The sequence below is a fragment of the Nothoprocta perdicaria genome, unplaced genomic scaffold, assembly GCF_003342845.1.
Source record: "Nothoprocta perdicaria isolate Ctin4 unplaced genomic scaffold, notPer1 scaffold_43, whole genome shotgun sequence".
In the NCBI taxonomy this organism is placed as follows: domain Eukaryota; kingdom Metazoa; phylum Chordata; class Aves; order Tinamiformes; family Tinamidae; genus Nothoprocta; species Nothoprocta perdicaria.
In genome coordinates this window covers 1,154,483-1,173,033 of record NW_020455677.1, presented here as the reverse complement: position 1 = coordinate 1,173,033, position 18,551 = coordinate 1,154,483, and the positions used below count along the sequence as shown (strand labels likewise).

Genomic DNA, 18,551 nt, shown 5'->3' with positions numbered 1-18,551 from the left:
AAGATAAGATGCAGAGAGAGCAGGCAAAAGACAAATGTGCAACACATGGAGTATAATTTTTCTGTGCATTTTAGGGGAGAGAAAGTCTTTGTGCAGCTGCATGCAAAGCAGTTTGAAGACAGAAGTTATCCCAGTGAGCAGCGTCCTTCCTGCCCTCCCCTCCCCAAAGCAGGTTGTTGCATCTTGCAAAATGACTGTGTCATGCAGGGGCACAGGGGATCCAGACGAAGTGCCTCAGCTTGAAGATGTAAAGGTAAGGATGCTTCCCTACCTTGGATTCGATGCAAGAGATAACTGCGTCAGGCAGCTGGATGCCTAACAGGGAGTTGTGTTACGCTTCTCTCTCTCAGAGGGAAAGAAGAAAAAAAGTGGCTTCACATCAGACTACTACAAATACTAATACTTTCGTCAAGAGCAGAAAACAGGGTACACAAAGATTTTACAAAGCACTAGTCAGACACTGAAGTACACTGACTAAAAGAAAGAATTTGAATACAGGCTTAATAAAGCAGGGTAAATCAGACAAAATCAACCACCTTACACCTAATGACATTGAGAATGAGTCTTCTGTGTATGATTTCAGTGATGCTGGAGGGAGACAAAGCTCTTTCTGTTCATGTTTTTCATACTTGCAGTCAAATGGATTTCTGAATAATCGTGTTTTCTTTACATTAATGGGTGAGGAAGCTATTATACAGAAGATATTTCCATATGTCGCAGTTAGTAAAGGCAATTCTTGCTAATAAGAATAGGTTGTCTCTGCTCATTATCTGATGAAAAGCCCTCTTGTTGTGAGGAAAAAGCAGATTCTGTGGATTGAGGAGGCCGCAGGGACTGCACGCTTTGGCAGCTACTGGATGGAATTGTAAACAGATGAATCCCAGGTCTTCTCCAACTGAATCCAGATCTTTGACAATCACTGAGGTGTTGGGGATACCAAAAGCACTTCATGTCATAATGCCTCCTTCAGATTCACATTCTTCTTGCTGGTGAAGGACACTGGACAAGACGTGGATCCATCACTTAGGAAAATCATCAGCAAGTCCCTTCAGGAGAGCAAAGATGCTTTCTTTTCTTGAGGAAACACCTGGGTGACTTTGTCTCAATAACTCAAAATCCTGCACTGACTGACAGTGAGGCCTGCTATGGGCTGATATCGCAGGCTTCTTTCAGGCTGAGAACATAAATCACATCGGGGAGAAATTCTTCTTTTGGGACCACCCAGAGGCTCGAGACCTTGGCACCACTTGAGTCATTGTCATTCTAAGCACAGAGCTGACATCTATACAATACTGTTTGAGCTACCTAATAAAGAACCAGAAAAACGGTCTTGAAGGTTGTCTTAGCTTACGATGTGTTCAATGTCTGACTACATCTTAAAGCCATACACAAATCAAATCTATTGAAGGACAAGAACCACCTCAGATAATCAACCTATCTAAGTTTACAAAGCAGTACTACATGCTGGTTGCTTCTTGATTGCAAAGTAGGGCAGAGTTTGTTAACCTGTAAGTACCTGAGTAGAAAAAAAGACCTGCCTCTGTTGTCATTCCCACCTGCAGCAGGACTGACAGTTTCCTACAAATAGTTTCAAAAGGCACATCATCTCTCCATGGCAAGTATTCACCTGCAGCCTTACAGTCATGAATGTGAAGGCATCCTGCAAGACACACCTTTTCATCCTGGTGTATTAAAATGTAAAATTGTTTTATGGAGAGGCATTTCTGATAGGAAAAAAATCTATTTCTTCATGTTTTATTGGGAATGGCATTCTGCTGGTTTTCAGTATTCAGAATAGAATTCATGAAATGCTAAAAATACCCAATGAAACAGACAAATGGTTGCAAATATACAGACAATGGGACCAGTTCCTACAAAAGCAACTAGCCCACCTGGATATTCACTGTTACACACACTACTTTCCAACATGTTAGCCAAGTTAATATGGTCAGAATATGAAAACTGGCCACTAATTCTGGCTTTCCCTGAATTGGTCTAAGTTTCCAAACTGCTGAGCTTGTCCTCATTTGAGGCTCTGGATGCTCAACACTTAAGAAAACCAAATCCAAGGTGACTAAAGCTGACACGGAAAAAACCTAAACACATAAAGTCTACAGCTGATTTTGAAAATGCAGTCCCTTAAGGCTAAGTCCTGCTTTAGAAACACTACAGTCATCCTGAAAACTGCATATTTTTGCATCACACCACTAAAAGGCTTAGACAAATGTGGAGGGGGGATCCATACTCCAGCCTGTTCAGTGCCTGTTCGTCCTTGATTAGCCAACTCTAATGACTGCTGATGGGAAGAACAGGAGGACAACTGGAGATCAGCTAGCCCAGCTAACCAGAAGTAGCACTTGCAGAGATGGGGAGACACAAGGACTGCTTGCTGGATTCTGCCCAGAACACAAAACCCAGCCACAGTCTGGCCTTGCAGTGTTTCCGTCTTTCATCTACTTGTGGAAGGTCCTGTTGTATCTGCATTCACAATTAAACATGATTCTGACACAATTATGGTGCTGTCGCTGTAATCTTCAGTGCATGATAGTTTCAGGCTCTGTTTGTGCCTGCCTATTGTTCATGAGAGACTTTGTCTTCGCAATAATTGTAGTACAAGGTGTTCTGGAAGCTCTTTTCAGCTGCAATCTGGTGAACTTCTTACGAATTTTTCTGTATGGAGGGAAAGAAGGAAAGAAACAAGAGAGAGACAGCAAGAGAGGTAAATCTCAATCTCTAACACAAGATCAGTCTCTAACACAAGCCAGTATCAAATGTAAACAAGTACTCTTACCAGGACAAGAAAGCTAGATCATGGAAAAACAACAGTAAGCCTTATCCATCAGCTGATGACTTACAGTTGTATTCACATAGTAACTAATAATTGCTTAGTGAAAAGTGAGTTGGCGTTAGACAATATTTAGAAAACAACATTTAATTATATGAATTCTTGGGCCAGAATGTTCAAACGGGGAATTCTCACTTGTGATTTCAGTAGAAGGAGGAAGGAACAGAGAAGGCTGAGTGGCATTAGCACCCAAGTGAATGAGTTACCTCTATAAAAGTGATGGGCTTGTAGCAATTTTCAATGGTGTTATTTGCACTGTATCAATTCTGCAGATAACAGATGACCTGAATCTCTGGGCTTCTTGTACTAGTGCCTTTCAGGTGTACTAAGTTCACTTTGATTTATAATCTAAATGTCTAAAATCAAACTTACTCACTACAGATGGTCATGCTGTTCCTATTGCAATCTTACAGATCCACAGACAATTAATTCTGAAACAAAAAGCTTCCTTTTATTTCCATGGATATTTATGTACAGTTATAAATCAATAACCATGATGCTGAGTGTATCAAAGGTAGAAGAACAGGAAACACAAAAGAACACATAAGAGTATGGCAAGTGCCAACGTCATGGACGGAGTTCTGAATATATTGCTGAAAAAAATCCTTATTTGCTTAATACACTCAGTTCCAGTTTTCCTTTAGATAGTTTTATAAATTACAGAGAAGATTCTGAGCTTATGGAAATGAATTACAGCAAGCCACAGCCTCTAGGAATAAGTGAGACCCGGCTTTATAATTCAAACTTTCCAAGCTGAAAATGTGACCTGACTGCAAACCATAGGCTGATGATGTGTCTACCTGCATCAGTGTCCTGAAACAGTGAGAAGAGACTTGTCCCTTTCATTTTTTGGGCCTCTAATTCTGAAAATGAAAAATGGTTGCATGTGACACCGAAAATATAGGGGTAGTCTGAAATAAACAGACGCTCTTTTAAGGATTTTGCCATTTCGCATGTTCAGTTTTCAAGTATGCATTTAGTTGAAGGTTGAGAAATCCCATTCATCTATTCTTTCAATAACTGGCCTAAAGAACCAAACATAATCAAAAGCAAAACAAGAAATCAAAAATAAAGAGAATATCCTGTGCTCCGATTTAGAAATTAAAGGAGTAATGAAGCATCTGATAAATATAAATATAAATATAAATATAAATATAAATATAAATATAAATATAAATATAAATATAAATATTAATATTAATATTAATATTAATATTAATATATTGAAAAAGTGCATTTGTTTTAGCTACCTGAAGGCAGGAACTCATCAACATCTCATGGCCTGGAATACCTAACTAGGATTTAGAGTCATTTAACAATAAGCACAACAAAAGAAAAGGAAATGAATCTCCAGAAAGCTAAGCTTAGGCTTTTAATGCAATCCTATAGGGACCCAAAGAACCATGTGGGTACGTATTTTATATGGACATCTTAACTTAGGGCTAAAGAGATTTTCAGCTGATTGACAATAAATTGCATCCAGAATAATATCATAGAAATGTAATCTGACTGGTATGAATACGTATTTCTAAGATAACGTGGCAGCTAGGTTTTGCAAATTCACATTAACAGAAAAGAGCTGTTACTTACACTGATTTTAATGAGGATCATTCCTGCACATGCTTAGAGCACTGGATTCCTTTTTAACATACTTATTTGCCAAAGTTTCTATTTATTTAAAGAATCAATGTGGTCACTGATCTTCTGAGAAAAGCTCATGCAGTATTTGTTTAGAATCCGATAGTAGCTTGTCCTTCTGAATTTTTAATATGGCTACTTCATAAGAAACTCTCAAAAAATCTTACTAAAAAAACTGTTTGCAATGGGCACTAAGTGCAAGGACAGTAAAGGGTTTCTGCAGCATTCATTGTTTCTTTAAGTAACATGACGTAGTTAATCTCATTAAGTATGGGTTCAAAACTAGCATGAAGAAGGTTTAAAAGACGGGGGGAGGAAGTTATCAGCATTACCTCGAGTAAACCATAAAACAGTAAGGCAGATCGTCACTTAGTACATATGAAGGTAGCTCTACGCAAGCTGTCAGAAGAACTAATCTCATATGCATTTTGAAAAGACACTTCTATTTAAATGGGATTGGGCAAATGTTTCCAGAAAATAGCTTTCTGGGTTATAGCCTTTCAGAAATAAATTTGAAGGAATGGAAATTTCCACTGACTTCATTAAACATGTGATATTTGAACAACTGTTTTACTAAAAGCCCCAACTGTTCTTTCCATGGCAAAAATACAGAGGGTGAAGGGAACTGATTCTTTACTCTGAAGAATTTAGCATCTAAATATAGTCTAACTCTTTAATAGCCTCTAATCAGGTTTTACAACCCTTCAGCATTTTTCGTTTTGTAACACTTGGACGGGCAGGTTGTAATAGTAACTGAGGAAAGGCAGGAAATTCAGAGATAAGCTGCCAGTCCATCTTTCACTCAGCACACTTCAACACGACCTCCCTCCCAATAGAGTGAATTAAGGGCAGAGTCACTCTTAATGTTCAATTTCCTGTCCCTTTTTTCAGTTAATATCAGCCATATGTTTTAATTACGTAGAGCTTTTACTTGGTGGTGGCAAGTAAATGGCTTTAATATCTGTAGCGATGATAACATCATTCGCAGTTGTTATGGAAGAGTAATTGACATTTTCCCCTGCTTCTGCCTTTGATTCTTGTGCTAGTGCTTGAAGTGTGATGGGTTAAAGACTTCATTTGAAATGCTAATTAAAAAAGTACTTAAAAGCCTTTGCATTGTATTTTTAGTGCTCTGGAGACCAAAGGTATGAAAATGAATCAAACTTTTAATAGGTTATTAGTATATAAAGCCCACTGTGTTCTTTTTTCTGTCCTGTCAAATGGGAGCACTGCTGCTAAGGTAGGAATAAGGCTAAAATTCTGCACTTCCCTGTGATGCTTGAGCTAGGGACAGCAACGAGACCCCCGGCACCTCTTCAGGGAAACAGGGAAACGTGCAGAAGCAGCACGCACTGCTTAAGACCTACCTTCACCTTGCAAGTTTTGCACACAGATTTACAGCTGCAGGGCAGAAATAACAGTTCTGATGTCTGCAGCCTTCATGCCACGCTCACATGTAATCAGGCAAATAATTTGTGAGAGCCAATCCTTTCTCTGGAGCTAAATGAACTCCATGCAACTAACCATCTGGTGAAGCTAAGTACAAACCTCTATAATCTGTTGTGATGTCCAGATTTCTCAGGAATACAGTAGCTGAGAACAGAATTCCTAATTTGTAAAAGCTGACTAGAAGATCCCTGCTCTAATTATGCCACACATGAAAAGGCAGCAATTCTTAAGCTTGAATGAAACAAAAACAGCCCTCAGGCACTGTTAGTAAAGAACATATTTTTCAAACTGTTCCAATAACAGTAAAAGATCTTACTTGTTACAGCTCTGCTGATAGTAGGTATATCAGTTACTGCTTCTATATATATATATAAACTGTTGCGCATCGGCATTGCCGCCTCTGCCATACACCCAAAGTTGTGAGGTCCACTGTGACTTTATCTACACCAGCACTATATAAGAAGCAACACATTATGGGACAAGATTTTTGTGCTGGAGAGATGCATTGCAGTTAAAGACCACAGATATTTTAGAAGCCTTGTTCTGAAAATGAACGGAAGCAAACATTTTCCTGGGAAACCCTTCACATGCCTACTTTGGAGATATCCATAACTCTCCTAAAATACCATGGCCCAGCAATGTTTTTGATGCTCTATTTCTACTACAAATGTATACAGGAAGTATCATAAACTTAGTTATAAACACAATTTTAAGTGCATTATATCTTATTTTATGCTCTAGCTATAATTTGGGTATTTTCACCAATGTCTTCCTCATGTTGACTCCATTCTTATAGCAACTTTATATGCAAAGACCTAGAGCTGTGGAAATATCTCATTACCTAATTTTTGCTGATAGCAGCGTAGTAGATGCATTGGTAGGGAGCAGACATAGGAGAGAACTGATTCATCACAGAGCTGCCAGGGCAAGGCAGCATTTTGCATTTTGGTCCAAGTTTTATGAAAAGCCCACGGTCAGTCTGGGTCAAGGCCACTTAGCAAAAACCGCTATTGAAAAGTAACCCTGCTTCCTTGGGGAATATTCATCTCAATTCTAGATCATCTTTCCCAGGGCTTCATATATGCTGGGTTCCTCCATATCCAGCCAAGGGATCGGAGAACAAGAGCGGAGCCCTATCTTAGCCAGCTGAAGATCTTCCTACTCATTTCAACAGGTGTTTTAAACAAACTGAAAGACAAACATATGTGCAGTGCTGAGTCTGCTCCAGGAGAATTTAACTGGGATGAGCCTACAGCGCAGAGCCGGAGAAACCTGGCAGAATAGCGAGGCCCTGCATGACTCAGAGCACTCCCTGCATTTCTACCTGCATGGAAATGAGGAGCAAGAACACTGTATTTTATTTAACTGTCCATTTGGCTTGCTATTTTAGACCACTATTTTCTTTCTCAGCACCGATAGGCGCCGCACACTCTGCTTATTTATATTCCATTAAACTCTTGGTCTAGCCTCAAAATTAAAGGAACTGGAAGAAGAAATATATTTGGAAGGCAAAAGCAGGTTAACACTAATAGGCCTTTTCAAAATAAGCTCCTTGGCAAGATGTTTATTTGCAAAACAAACCTGTAGTGTGTTGGTAAACATCAGGCTACTGGAAAGCAGTTGCCAAGAGACACTGTTAGTTACATTGCAAAACTAGTGCGGGTGGCAGCTGGGATGCTGCAGCCTCCAGGAGATGCAAGAGGTGCTCCCGAGGTACCCCCCATCATTTAAATCTTTTATGAGCAATCTTATTTTCCCCTCCTTAGTAAGGAAACTTTTTTCTTTGCTGATGGTTATTTTCGAATATGGCATCAATACTTACAGAGAAAAAATGTTCTCCACAAACAGCTTAGCAGAACATTTTCCAACATTAAAGCACCTTGAGGGCTTCTCTGGGGCTTTGTGTTTCAAGACAACAGTTTATAGCTATCCTCTCTGTATAAAAAAGTATATTTTATTTTCTTGATTTTTTTTCTTTACTGCAAGGAAAGACCCAGGTCAAGTGTTACAGCACTCCCATTATTTTGCTGGCCTTGGCTTTTCCAGCTATTGCGCTTTGACATGGGACAAGCCATCCCTTGCCTCCCTCTATTAGCTGCTGATTTCTTATATACTTAAATCAATCTTTGCCTGGAGTAAAAAAAAAAAAAAGTCTCTTTGTCTATATTTATACGATGCCTAAAACAATAGGGTCCTTACCTATTATTGTAACGATTTATATTCCATTTTACTGCAAGTAACTGGCATAGCTTTTGGAAAAATTACCTTGTCCAACTGATTTTCTATGCTTACCTTTTCTCATAATTCATTAACACTTTGAAGTGGTTCAGGATGTTCAAGAGAGAAAGAACTAAAGAGGGGTGAAGTATTATTCTCAGCTTTATTATTCTTAACTATATTCTGGTAACTAAAAACTTGTCTTTTAACCTCTACGACAGCATCTATTTAAAATGCTTCTAATGTCAGTCTTCACATGATAGGGTCTAAATCATAAAAACAGCAATGAAATTATTCTTACAGTTCATCTGTGAGCTTGTCAATTACCACCAGGAGTAATTTACTTAAATATACTTGCTGCAGACATCTAAGACAAGCATTATACAGCAAGGGGTCAGCTGCAGTGCAACACTGACTTGCTTGCTTGCCACAGAAATCATGAGCACAGATTTTATTTATTTATTTATTTATTTATTTATTTATTTTAGGACATCTACTTTGTTAATAAAACCAGACTTCATAAGTAAGCTGTTTTGAACAACTGGTAAATGAAAAGCAACATGAAAGAAGTCTAAATCTAATATCCTAGTGCCTTAATCAGAATCTAATGTGCCGTACCTAATTTGTACATATTTCTTGCATTCCTGTTTCCATGCAACTTTCATGCTCCTCTTCACTTACTACTAGCTCAAAAAGACAATTACCTGTGTGGTTTCAGCAAGGGATTGCAGAACAGGGGAGCCTTACAGAGGCTGAAGTATCCTATAGCGCATTGCTTACACTTTACAGAGTAATATAGAAGAAAAAAAGATTTGATAATGTTTTAAATGATCCTCAGGAGAAATGCAAACCTGTGCATTTACATCTGGCAGTGTTTTGCAGCTATCTGCACGGCTCAATAAAAGGGCCCCAAGCACAAATATTCATTATGATGCTCTGCATTATACCTTAACGGTCTTACCTCTCACTCCCTTAATTCACAGAGCTTTAGGGGTCTGTGTCGATCATGCACAAGCCAGCAGTAATCAGACCCATTGGGCACATTTGCACGTTCATGTCTCTAAAGCAGAGTAGCTCCACCCAGATGGGGCAAATAATACTCTCTTTCTTATAGCTGTGCTGTTGTGGGTATAGTGCTCTGACCAGATAGATAACCAAACAACTCTAGTGCTGGAGAGTGCTTATAACAGTTATATTTATGCCCAGTTTGCTGCTGTTTCCAGTTTCAGGCTTCCCACTGATGAAGCCAGAAGATATATGCCTGACTCGAGAGTACAGATATGTCTAAGTCACATCTATCCCTACTTTAATCTCCACGGATTGCCAAGTGGAGTGCAAGGGAAAAAAGCTCCCCATCGCTTCTTACAGCTGAACATTGAACACAGGTAGGTACCTGTGGCTTCAGCTCTGTCTCCAGTCATTGTCTGGCATAATCAAATCACTTCAAGGGTTGCAATGCACTGACCTCAATTCACAGGTACCAACTTCATCTCTGTCTCACGGCGATCATTCTACTCCTCCCCCAGAGATGGGAAGGCACCTTGATCATTTCAGATATGCTATATATAAGGGGGAGGAAGCACAGCTGATGGTGAGATCTCTTGCCCATATTCATTCCTCTCATTAACATCCATCTCCCACTGCATTTCTCCCTTCCTTTCCTCTACCAGATGCCCTTTCCATCCTCCTCTGACTTGCGGGAGGGACAATTAAAAAATTGCTTGTGATAAGTGGTAAGAATGATAGACACTTCAGGGCTCAGTATAGGTTAACTAGCCTGAAGTTTTCAATGCTCCTTGAATGGAGCTTTATTTTGTCAGCAGTGACACTACCTCAGTTTACACCGCTCTACTACATTTCACAAGAGCAGAGAGTTTTTCTTGTAGAAGGGAGAAAGGGCTGCCTGTAGAGTCACAATGCCTGACCAGAGCATCTACTTTAGCAGAGGTGATTGGAATTGACAAGACCTAACCAAACTAAGTAGAAGAAATGGGTACACAATTAATTATTCATATCCTTACAACAAAACAATGGCTCAGGCCTTGATAAACTTGTAACCTGAGCTATGGGAGTACTGCTTTTCACCTTATCTTAACTCAATTAGCCTCTTGGTTATCATTGACTTTCAGACATTTTAAGACATGAACCCTGCTTTATTAAAGAAAAAAATGCTTATTGTCTCCTTGCCATCAACACATAAACAAAATGCGAATTTGCCAACATGTAGCACTCTGAGAATACAACCAGACAGAAACCCTTCTACAGCTCAGATCCTGCAGCTCTTAAAGCAGCTCTTCAACTCCCACTCGTATATCAGCAGAACGGGTGAATTCCCACACAACATAACTCTGCACTTTACCAATAAATTTCATTAGCATCCAATTATTTTACAGAAGAATGGTCCTTTTGTATACTGATTAAATGGTACCCACAATTAGATGAAAATATTATCTACATGGCAGTATACATTTTTTTCAGAAAATGAAAGAAGATACTTCAGAACAGGCTGACAGCAGAACACAATTCAACCATTTCAGCTATTCCTCAAATACTTTGCTTATTAGTTGACAATTAGAGTGTTATTCCAAACATTCAAAGATCCACACAGTCCAAGGATCCAGAACATGCAGCTCCTGATTTCTGACCTCAGGTTGCAAGCACTCAATGCCTTCTCCTCATCAGCATGATATAATGTGCTGGGCATTTTTAACAATAGTGTTTTCAACTAGAAATGCTTTTCTAAATCTCAGGAGAAACAAAACTTTAACCAACTCATCTCAGCATTATGAAAAAGATTCAGAAAGACTTTTTGTTAGTTTTAGTCATGGGGACACATTTGAAAACTAGTGGGTCCTTTAAGTTAGGTGCACAATGGCCAGGGGTGTTGGTGACTATCAGGTCATTCTGAAAGGGGGAAGGAAGCTCACAATTATATATATCTCACTTAAAACCAAACAAACCTAAAGATAGAAATCCTAAAATATAGAATATTTATTATGAAGATTATTTCAACAAAGAAAACTTGTTTGGCTTTTTATTGTCCTTTATTATTTACTGCCTTACCGTGTTTGATCTCATCTGAAGTTTCTGGCCTGAACACCATGTTTACAATGTTATCACTTATAATATCACCTGAGTCTCAAGAAAAATTGCAATATTTTCTCTTTATCAATAATGCATATAGCTTTCCTGGAATAATATTTGTTAGACTATTTTTGGATGAGCTTCTTGGCATTCTGGTTGGTTGCTATTAAGCAAGAATGGAAAATCAAAATCAAGTATTCTTACCAGAAAGGGATGAAGAGCAAAGTTTTCTCACAAAAATGTCCTCAAGGGTCCTGCTTCACAGCACCAATCTCTTGCATAATTAATATTTACTTTATATTCAGAAACTTCAATACGGACTGAAAATCTGCACTGTGATAAGAGTAGAGGAATGCTACAGAGTGATTTGATAGGGTAAAAACTATCGACATCTTCATTTCAAAGATCAGTTCTGTTTTTTAATAATTAAAACAATCAAAGTCTATTTAAGGTCCTTTTCTGACACTTAACTCTGCTCTCCACTCTTGTGCACAGCATTTTTCATTTCAGTACGCTGGACTGCTTAATTCAAAACTGCATGACTTCCTTGGGGCAGGTAATTGGGGCTAGGGAATACATTATGTAATTAACACATTACATTAATAATGTATTAGTAGTACAGTGCACTAATATTATACAAATTTACAGATAAAAAGTGGAGCTTCTTAGAGATTAAATAACTTGTCCAGTACCTCCGAGCACACAACAGAGGCAATGAGAGAGCTCCAAAGTCCAGGTCTGTGGTACTATCACTAGCACAACCCTCCTATTATATTTTGTCATGTAAATATTTTAGCTGCCATCCTTAGTGCAAATAATGAAACCAGCTTTCAGCATCTCCTTAAATGTGTAAGAGGAACAGATAGTTATCTCTATGATTGGTTTTCACAGTCACAGGCATTATGTTCTCTTTGGCATTTTACATTTATAATCCATACGTAGTTACTTATGGAAATCTTTTCACAAAGACAGACCAACCATTTGTTTTTTAGCAGCCTCATTTATGTTAATGGAATAGGGCTGTGCATTTAAAAAAGTCTTAATGCATTAAAAAAAAAACTCTCAGATGAAAAAAATACAAAAGAATTTTTAAATGTGTGCACTAAAATATAAGACTTGCCCAGAATTAAGTCCTTTACTTGAAATTTGAAAATGAAGAATCCAAAAAAGATGGACAACTTGTATATTAAAGTTAGTGTTCAGGTCTGTGTGAGTTTTAAGACTCTAAAGTTCCCTGCTATTATATTTCCAGCATTTTTATCACTGAAAATATATAGTATTTATCTATATATTTTCTATATATAGTTTATAGTAACTATATACTATAATAACCATACTATATATAGTATTATCATCATCTTTGCCATTTAATTGCAACAACAGTGTGTTGTTCACCACGGGTCTTACCTAGTTCCCATACCTACTTGCTGCATATTTTTCAGAGAAAATAAGTCTTAACCTTTCTGTGCCCAGCTTCTACTAATTATTATTGCTCACATGGTATCAAAATTATAAAAAGGAAAAATAAGGTAGGTATTTCTCAGTGTTTGGGGGGGGGGGTTCCAATCATAAATAGCAGAAATTTAATGTGATAAGCTCCAGTGTCACATAGGAAAAATGGGAGAAGATTAATTTTACTCCCAAACTAGTGTTATACCATTCTTTGTTCTAGATAACATCTGTATAATTATCTAGAGAATTCCTTCTTTGATATTTAAAGATGAGAGATAACTATGCTTGTCTGATAAGTTAACATTGTTACTGATATTTTGTGCGTTTCCCAAGCTCTTTAAGAGAGAAATTGGCCTCAAATACACAGATGCTTCTTTGTCGTCAAAATTTCTTGTTTTTCAAAATCAAATTGCTTTTAACAATAAAAGATGGCAAAGAATTACAAGATGACACGTTCCCACTGGGAATCTGGATTTAACGAAAAGCTCGGTAGCAAGCTTACACACGGAGCTCATCCCTAAGACCTTTAGGTAAAACATCCAGTAAAGAGGATTGGGTTCAGCTGCATCAAATCCCTTGCACAAACACAAAAGTTCGCTTCTGAAGGAAAACCTTTTGAAGTCAGCTATACTGACTGCAGGAAAATCAAAGTTTGGCTACAACTCATAAGAAAACAAGTTAAAAGAATTGTGTGATAACCTAATTTAACACTTGACATATCAAGTATATTACTGACTTTCCTACATACTCTGACTGACTAAACTCAGTGGAACATGCCTCTAAAAGCTCTGCCTGAAATGTCTGACAAAACGGATGAGATTTCTGGAAAAGGTGCTTCTTGTTATCATCTTTGAGTCTCATTTAAGTCTGAATTTATATTTTGCAAATTTCCCATGACAATACAGTTTTGCAAATAGTCTCATTTCAGAAATTATATTTCCCTTTCCAAATATAAGATGCTCTGATAACCTCTGTAATTACTGTCTGTGAAATGTTTCTTGTAATTGCCAGCAGTAATTGAAAATGGTCAAGTAACACTGCTGAAAGTGTCAGCGCTTTGTAGCCTGCTCATGGGAACTAACCACATCCAAGCTCCAAGAAACTGCAAAATACACTTTGGTACCTCAGACACTATACAACAGCCTGCAACAGGAGACTCCTACCAGAGCACTGTGCCAGATTCAGCTGTGTGACCTTCTAGGGAGCAGTAACTAGGTCATTTGCCACCATCTGTTCCTAGGTTCAGTCTGTCTGCTGTGAGTTAGGAGCTGAGAAGTAATTCGTTTTCCCCTGCTGCTGACTGAGGATACCTCAAACCAACAAATTAGCCAGCTCCCGTGAGCAGCTTTTGGACTCCTGCAGACTGCATTTCCCCAAGATTTTATTTCCAGTAAGGGTAAGAAGTACACTTTGAAAAGACACTCCACTATAGGACTTCTGATCTGCTTTGCACGAAACTCCTCCGAAAGAATAAATTATTACTAATCTGCGTCTTCAGACAGGCAACAGAGGCACATAAAGAATCATGCCCAAATCCCCCCAAAAGAGAAAGCATTATTGCTCATTTTGATATTAGGAAATAGGTCTTTGAGACGTGGCCACAAAAGACCTACCTGAGGTCTCGCAGGAATCTGTGACAGAGCAGGGAATTGGACTGACTTTTCCCAAGTGCTTATCTAGCTTGTCATGTTGCTTCCCCTACCATGCAGCTTCAGGGTGATAGTTTGGTACTGAAAATTCATCTTAAACTACAAGAGGATTAATACATAGCTCCAAACCAAAAATGATTGTATTTCATTTGTTCTGGAGACTAAACAAAAGCAAAATTTCTGTCATCATCTACACTTTAATGCTACTCGCTCTAACCAATGGCATAAATTATACTGAACTGTTTATCAAAGCTTTAAATGAGAGTAGGTGAAATGCTGTTGTTCTGGGATTGTTTTTCCAAGTACATATCTATTATTCTTTTACACGTAAAAAGCAAAATCTTGCATGTTCAAATCAATTTGATTATATTTTCAAGAAACGTTCCTGCTTTTAAAAGTAAAAAATCTTTAGCATCATCCTGTGTTATAGAGGAATAACATGTATAAATGAATCGTGAAAGAAAACAGATACAGGTCCAGGAAAAGTGCTCAGTGAAGAACAAATGACAAGAGTTTCTATACTGCAGGTTGTGGTTCTGCATCACAGTAACTGCAATTATACAGGGTGAGCAATGCATGGCATTCATGAGTAGTCTGCGCTAAAGAACAAATCAGGTCAAAATAACAGTCCACAGTAACATCAGATTACGTATTTTCACTCTGGTGAATTTATAAGATCTTGAACACCGGTTAACCAAACAGGACGGCCCCTAGACAGGAGCAAGGAGAGTTCCTCCCCTGATTACCAATCTACAGTATTGTCACAGTGACTAGAAATGACTGTGAGCACCACTGTACTCAGCTGCAGCCAATGAATGAGATATTGATAATCCTATCAATGAGGATTAGACATAAATCTAAGGCATACATTTTAATTCTATAATCCCACTTTTTTGAGGTAAATGACAACTATATAGTACAGCAGAAGTACAGGAACCAGAAAAGTACATGATTAGAAATTGGTTTTTGTTTTTTGATTAGAGGGGTTGGTGTTTAGCATTCTCAAGGTGGCAGTCGATTCTCCAAGAGCATAGCCGTGCATCTTCATGCAAGTCCATCGCAGCATCAGGGTCTAATGGTCACCATTCCATGCAAGAAAGGAATGAAAAATGCACTACGTCCTGAAGCCACATATGGTTCAAAAACAAGGTCAAAAGTCAAATCAAATTGCCTCATTTTTGTAAAAAGCAGAGGTCATCTCTGAGTGTAGGTTAAAAACGCTTCTTTGATGCACAATCTTTTTGTGCTCAGTTGAGCACACTTTAAAAAAAATGGTGATGAGGATCTCTGTGATATGAAAGTGCATTTGTGAAGCAGAAGCAGCAACAAATTACCACTGGAATTCTGACTCTGATCTACACCTGCATCTGTGCCCTGCAATATGGGACCTCACTCCTCCGCTTTTTCCTTTTCTCCCACAACAAGCCACATGAGGTAACTCAAACACTGGAGCTGACCTCTCCTAAGCATAGACTAAAACACGTGTGGGAGGGAGAAGGGATATAGCATAGAGACAATATGGGCAACACTTATGTGAGTTTGGCATGCCTGACTTTTAAAGGTCCAGGTTAGGCTTTACCCTGGCACAGCTTAGGGCACTAGTGTCAGCTTTGCCATTGGTCTCTCCTGGTTCTGCAAGAGAACCAGACCACACGTGGCAAAGCAAGACTCAACATTTTGCTAAAATTGGCACAACAGCCTCACAGCCTCACGCCCTCTCCATTTCTCAACATGCAACTTTAGTTTTAATCTTTTTGTGCTTACGCTCACATGCATAAGTAGAAATGAGTTGTATCACTGCAACTGTGAAATGCTTATGCAGTATCTCAGCAAATCAAGGGAAGCTTTTTATTTGGGAGAAAGAACATTATGCGAAGAATAGGGAAATTGCCTATATAATGCTGCCTCAGGAATGCTTCTCAAGTAAACTATCAGCAAAAAAGAAGCAAAGTCTGCTGTTAACAACTGAAGATCATGTTCTAATTTTAACAGTTGTAGTTAACTCATTCCCAATGGAGTTGCACTTACCGTGAGAAGGTTTCTAACTGCTTCAGCACTGAAAGGAAACAAGCATCGAGTCATTCAACAGTAGTTCTACATGCAAATATGCTTTTTGGCCCATGAAGGGAAAGCATATGGCATCTGCTGCTATAACCCATTCAGCCAAACATTTTCACATATTTCTTATAATGAAAATGCTGAAGAAAATGTAATTTTCCACAAAATGTCTTAGGTGTCCCTAGACAAATATGATCATTAGCATGCACAGATTCACTTTTATGGACAAAGCACATGTATAGGTAATGTATGCCCATAGCATACCTAGAATTAGTAAGTAAAGTTTTAAGCAGCAGACACATTTTCCACGATAATCGACAACTATATTATTAATTTTCTTCACAGATTATAATTATGCCCCATATAATCCAACATGTATTAAGCTGACATATTACATTTTTATTAAATGGTTGGGTACCATAATATGAACTGTCCTATTTATTCCATTAGTAAGTCCCAGAATGGTTATACAGTACGAAGAATCTAATATCACACAATGCAGTCATTCCAGCACTAACCTCCAACTGGGTCTACAATAGAATAAGCATTATAGCTATTCAACAAAAGAGGTATAAATCCCAAGTAGTGTTTTTGTACTAGAAATGATTTTGTATAATGTCCCTGAACAAAATTCTTTTAGTGTTTTGAGACGTTTCATTGATCATACATATCATATGCATAGTGCTAGAAGAATCCTAGTAGCTCATAAATATATATAAAAAAAAGGAGATTCCCTTGGCAAGTAGTAATAAATGTAAGGCTCTTTAAAGAGTGATTTTTCAATGAATTGTGTAAGCAGATTTGAATTTCTTTCAAAAAGGGTAAGAAAAGAGAGCTACCCAAGGATGTTAAATGCAGCATAGTTTAACACCAAATTCTGATGGAATGTCAATGCAAGGATCCCCTGAAGCATCCCTCGCCTCTTCTTCTGGTGCAGCCTAACCCCAGCTCTGATCCCACGCCTGGCTGCAGGTGCAGCAGGCCCAAGGGGGCAGGACTCGCCGCTTCCCGGAGCTTGGTGAGGGGTTTTCAGGAACAACCCACACATGGATTCATATGCGGGCAGGCACAGACTGGCTCTGCCCATTGCCAAGCTGGCCAAGGGCCACAGGGGCTCAACTCAACACAAGGGGCTCAACCAGGCATCCAGGGACCTCTGGGCTTGCAGACAGGGAAGCTCAAACGGGAGCTGTGCTGACATTGTCCGCCGGGCGTGCAGGTGTTGTGCATCCCTGATGCACAACAGGGGAGGAATCTCTCTAAAGATTAAGCAACTTTTAAATGTGTGAGGATGCACATTGCGACTTAATAAAGTGCATTCCAAGGAGGATAATTATTTCTTTAAAATCTCTCCAAAAATAGAACAATAGGCATAAATACATATACTCAGCTACTGGTAGTTTGGCAGCCATATCTCATTATTTTCTCAGATAATATCAACCAACCAATGCAGCATGACTTTTTAAGTAAACAGCTGACAGAATTTATCCTCTAGACTCCCTTCCTGCTATTTTATAGAACTATGCATCACAAACTTTAATTCACTGTACAAACAAAAATGCTTTAGGATAGAGATATTAAAATTATTATCCATAATTGTAAACAAAACATTATGTGCCAATATTTTTGCTTTTATAGACTGTTAGCAGTTAGCATGGTTTTTTATATGTATTTTTAATGAGTAAATAGGCAATATAAACCAGCCAGGATCCTGATGCAGCACGATCCGTAAACATGTGGCTTAAAGCACAAGTTCCTGCCTTGACTTGAATGGGATAATTACTCCTGTGCTGAGCATTCAGCACGTATTGGAACACCTAATGGCTGCAAACTGGCAGCAATATCTTCTCAAGCTATGGCAGGAAGGGATAAATTTGTGTTGCTCCTCAAAGCCCCTTTCTCCTCAGACACCTCTTCCTGTTGCTGTCCCGCTGTAGCCAAAGCTGTCAGGGCCATGCACAACTATATGTGCCTGTGTGTGCTTCTATAAAGGACAGGTTGACTTGTGCCATTAAAGGCACATAAGGGAATAGAGCATTAGTCTATTGCTTCCTTTTTTCCCCATTCAGCGGTCACCATGGCCCATTCCTAACAGCCAAACCACTATGGGGGTAATGCTTTCCACTTCAACTGCGATGGCAGGAGGCAAGTGGGAGCTG

General features: G+C 38.7%; 1 protein-coding gene across 1 annotated transcript in view; it reads right to left on the bottom strand.

Annotated features, from left to right (window-relative positions):
* Positions 1 to 1,827: 1,827 nt before the first annotated feature.
* Positions 1,828 to 18,551, bottom strand: part of MTA3 (metastasis associated 1 family member 3) — a 138,927-nt gene continuing 122,203 nt past the window's right edge. The window contains exon 20 of the mRNA XM_026046234.1: positions 1,828 to 2,670. Coding sequence (XP_025902019.1) covers positions 2,535 to 2,670 — 136 coding nt within the window. The 3' untranslated portion in view covers positions 1,828 to 2,534. The remainder of the gene's footprint in view (positions 2,671 to 18,551) is intronic.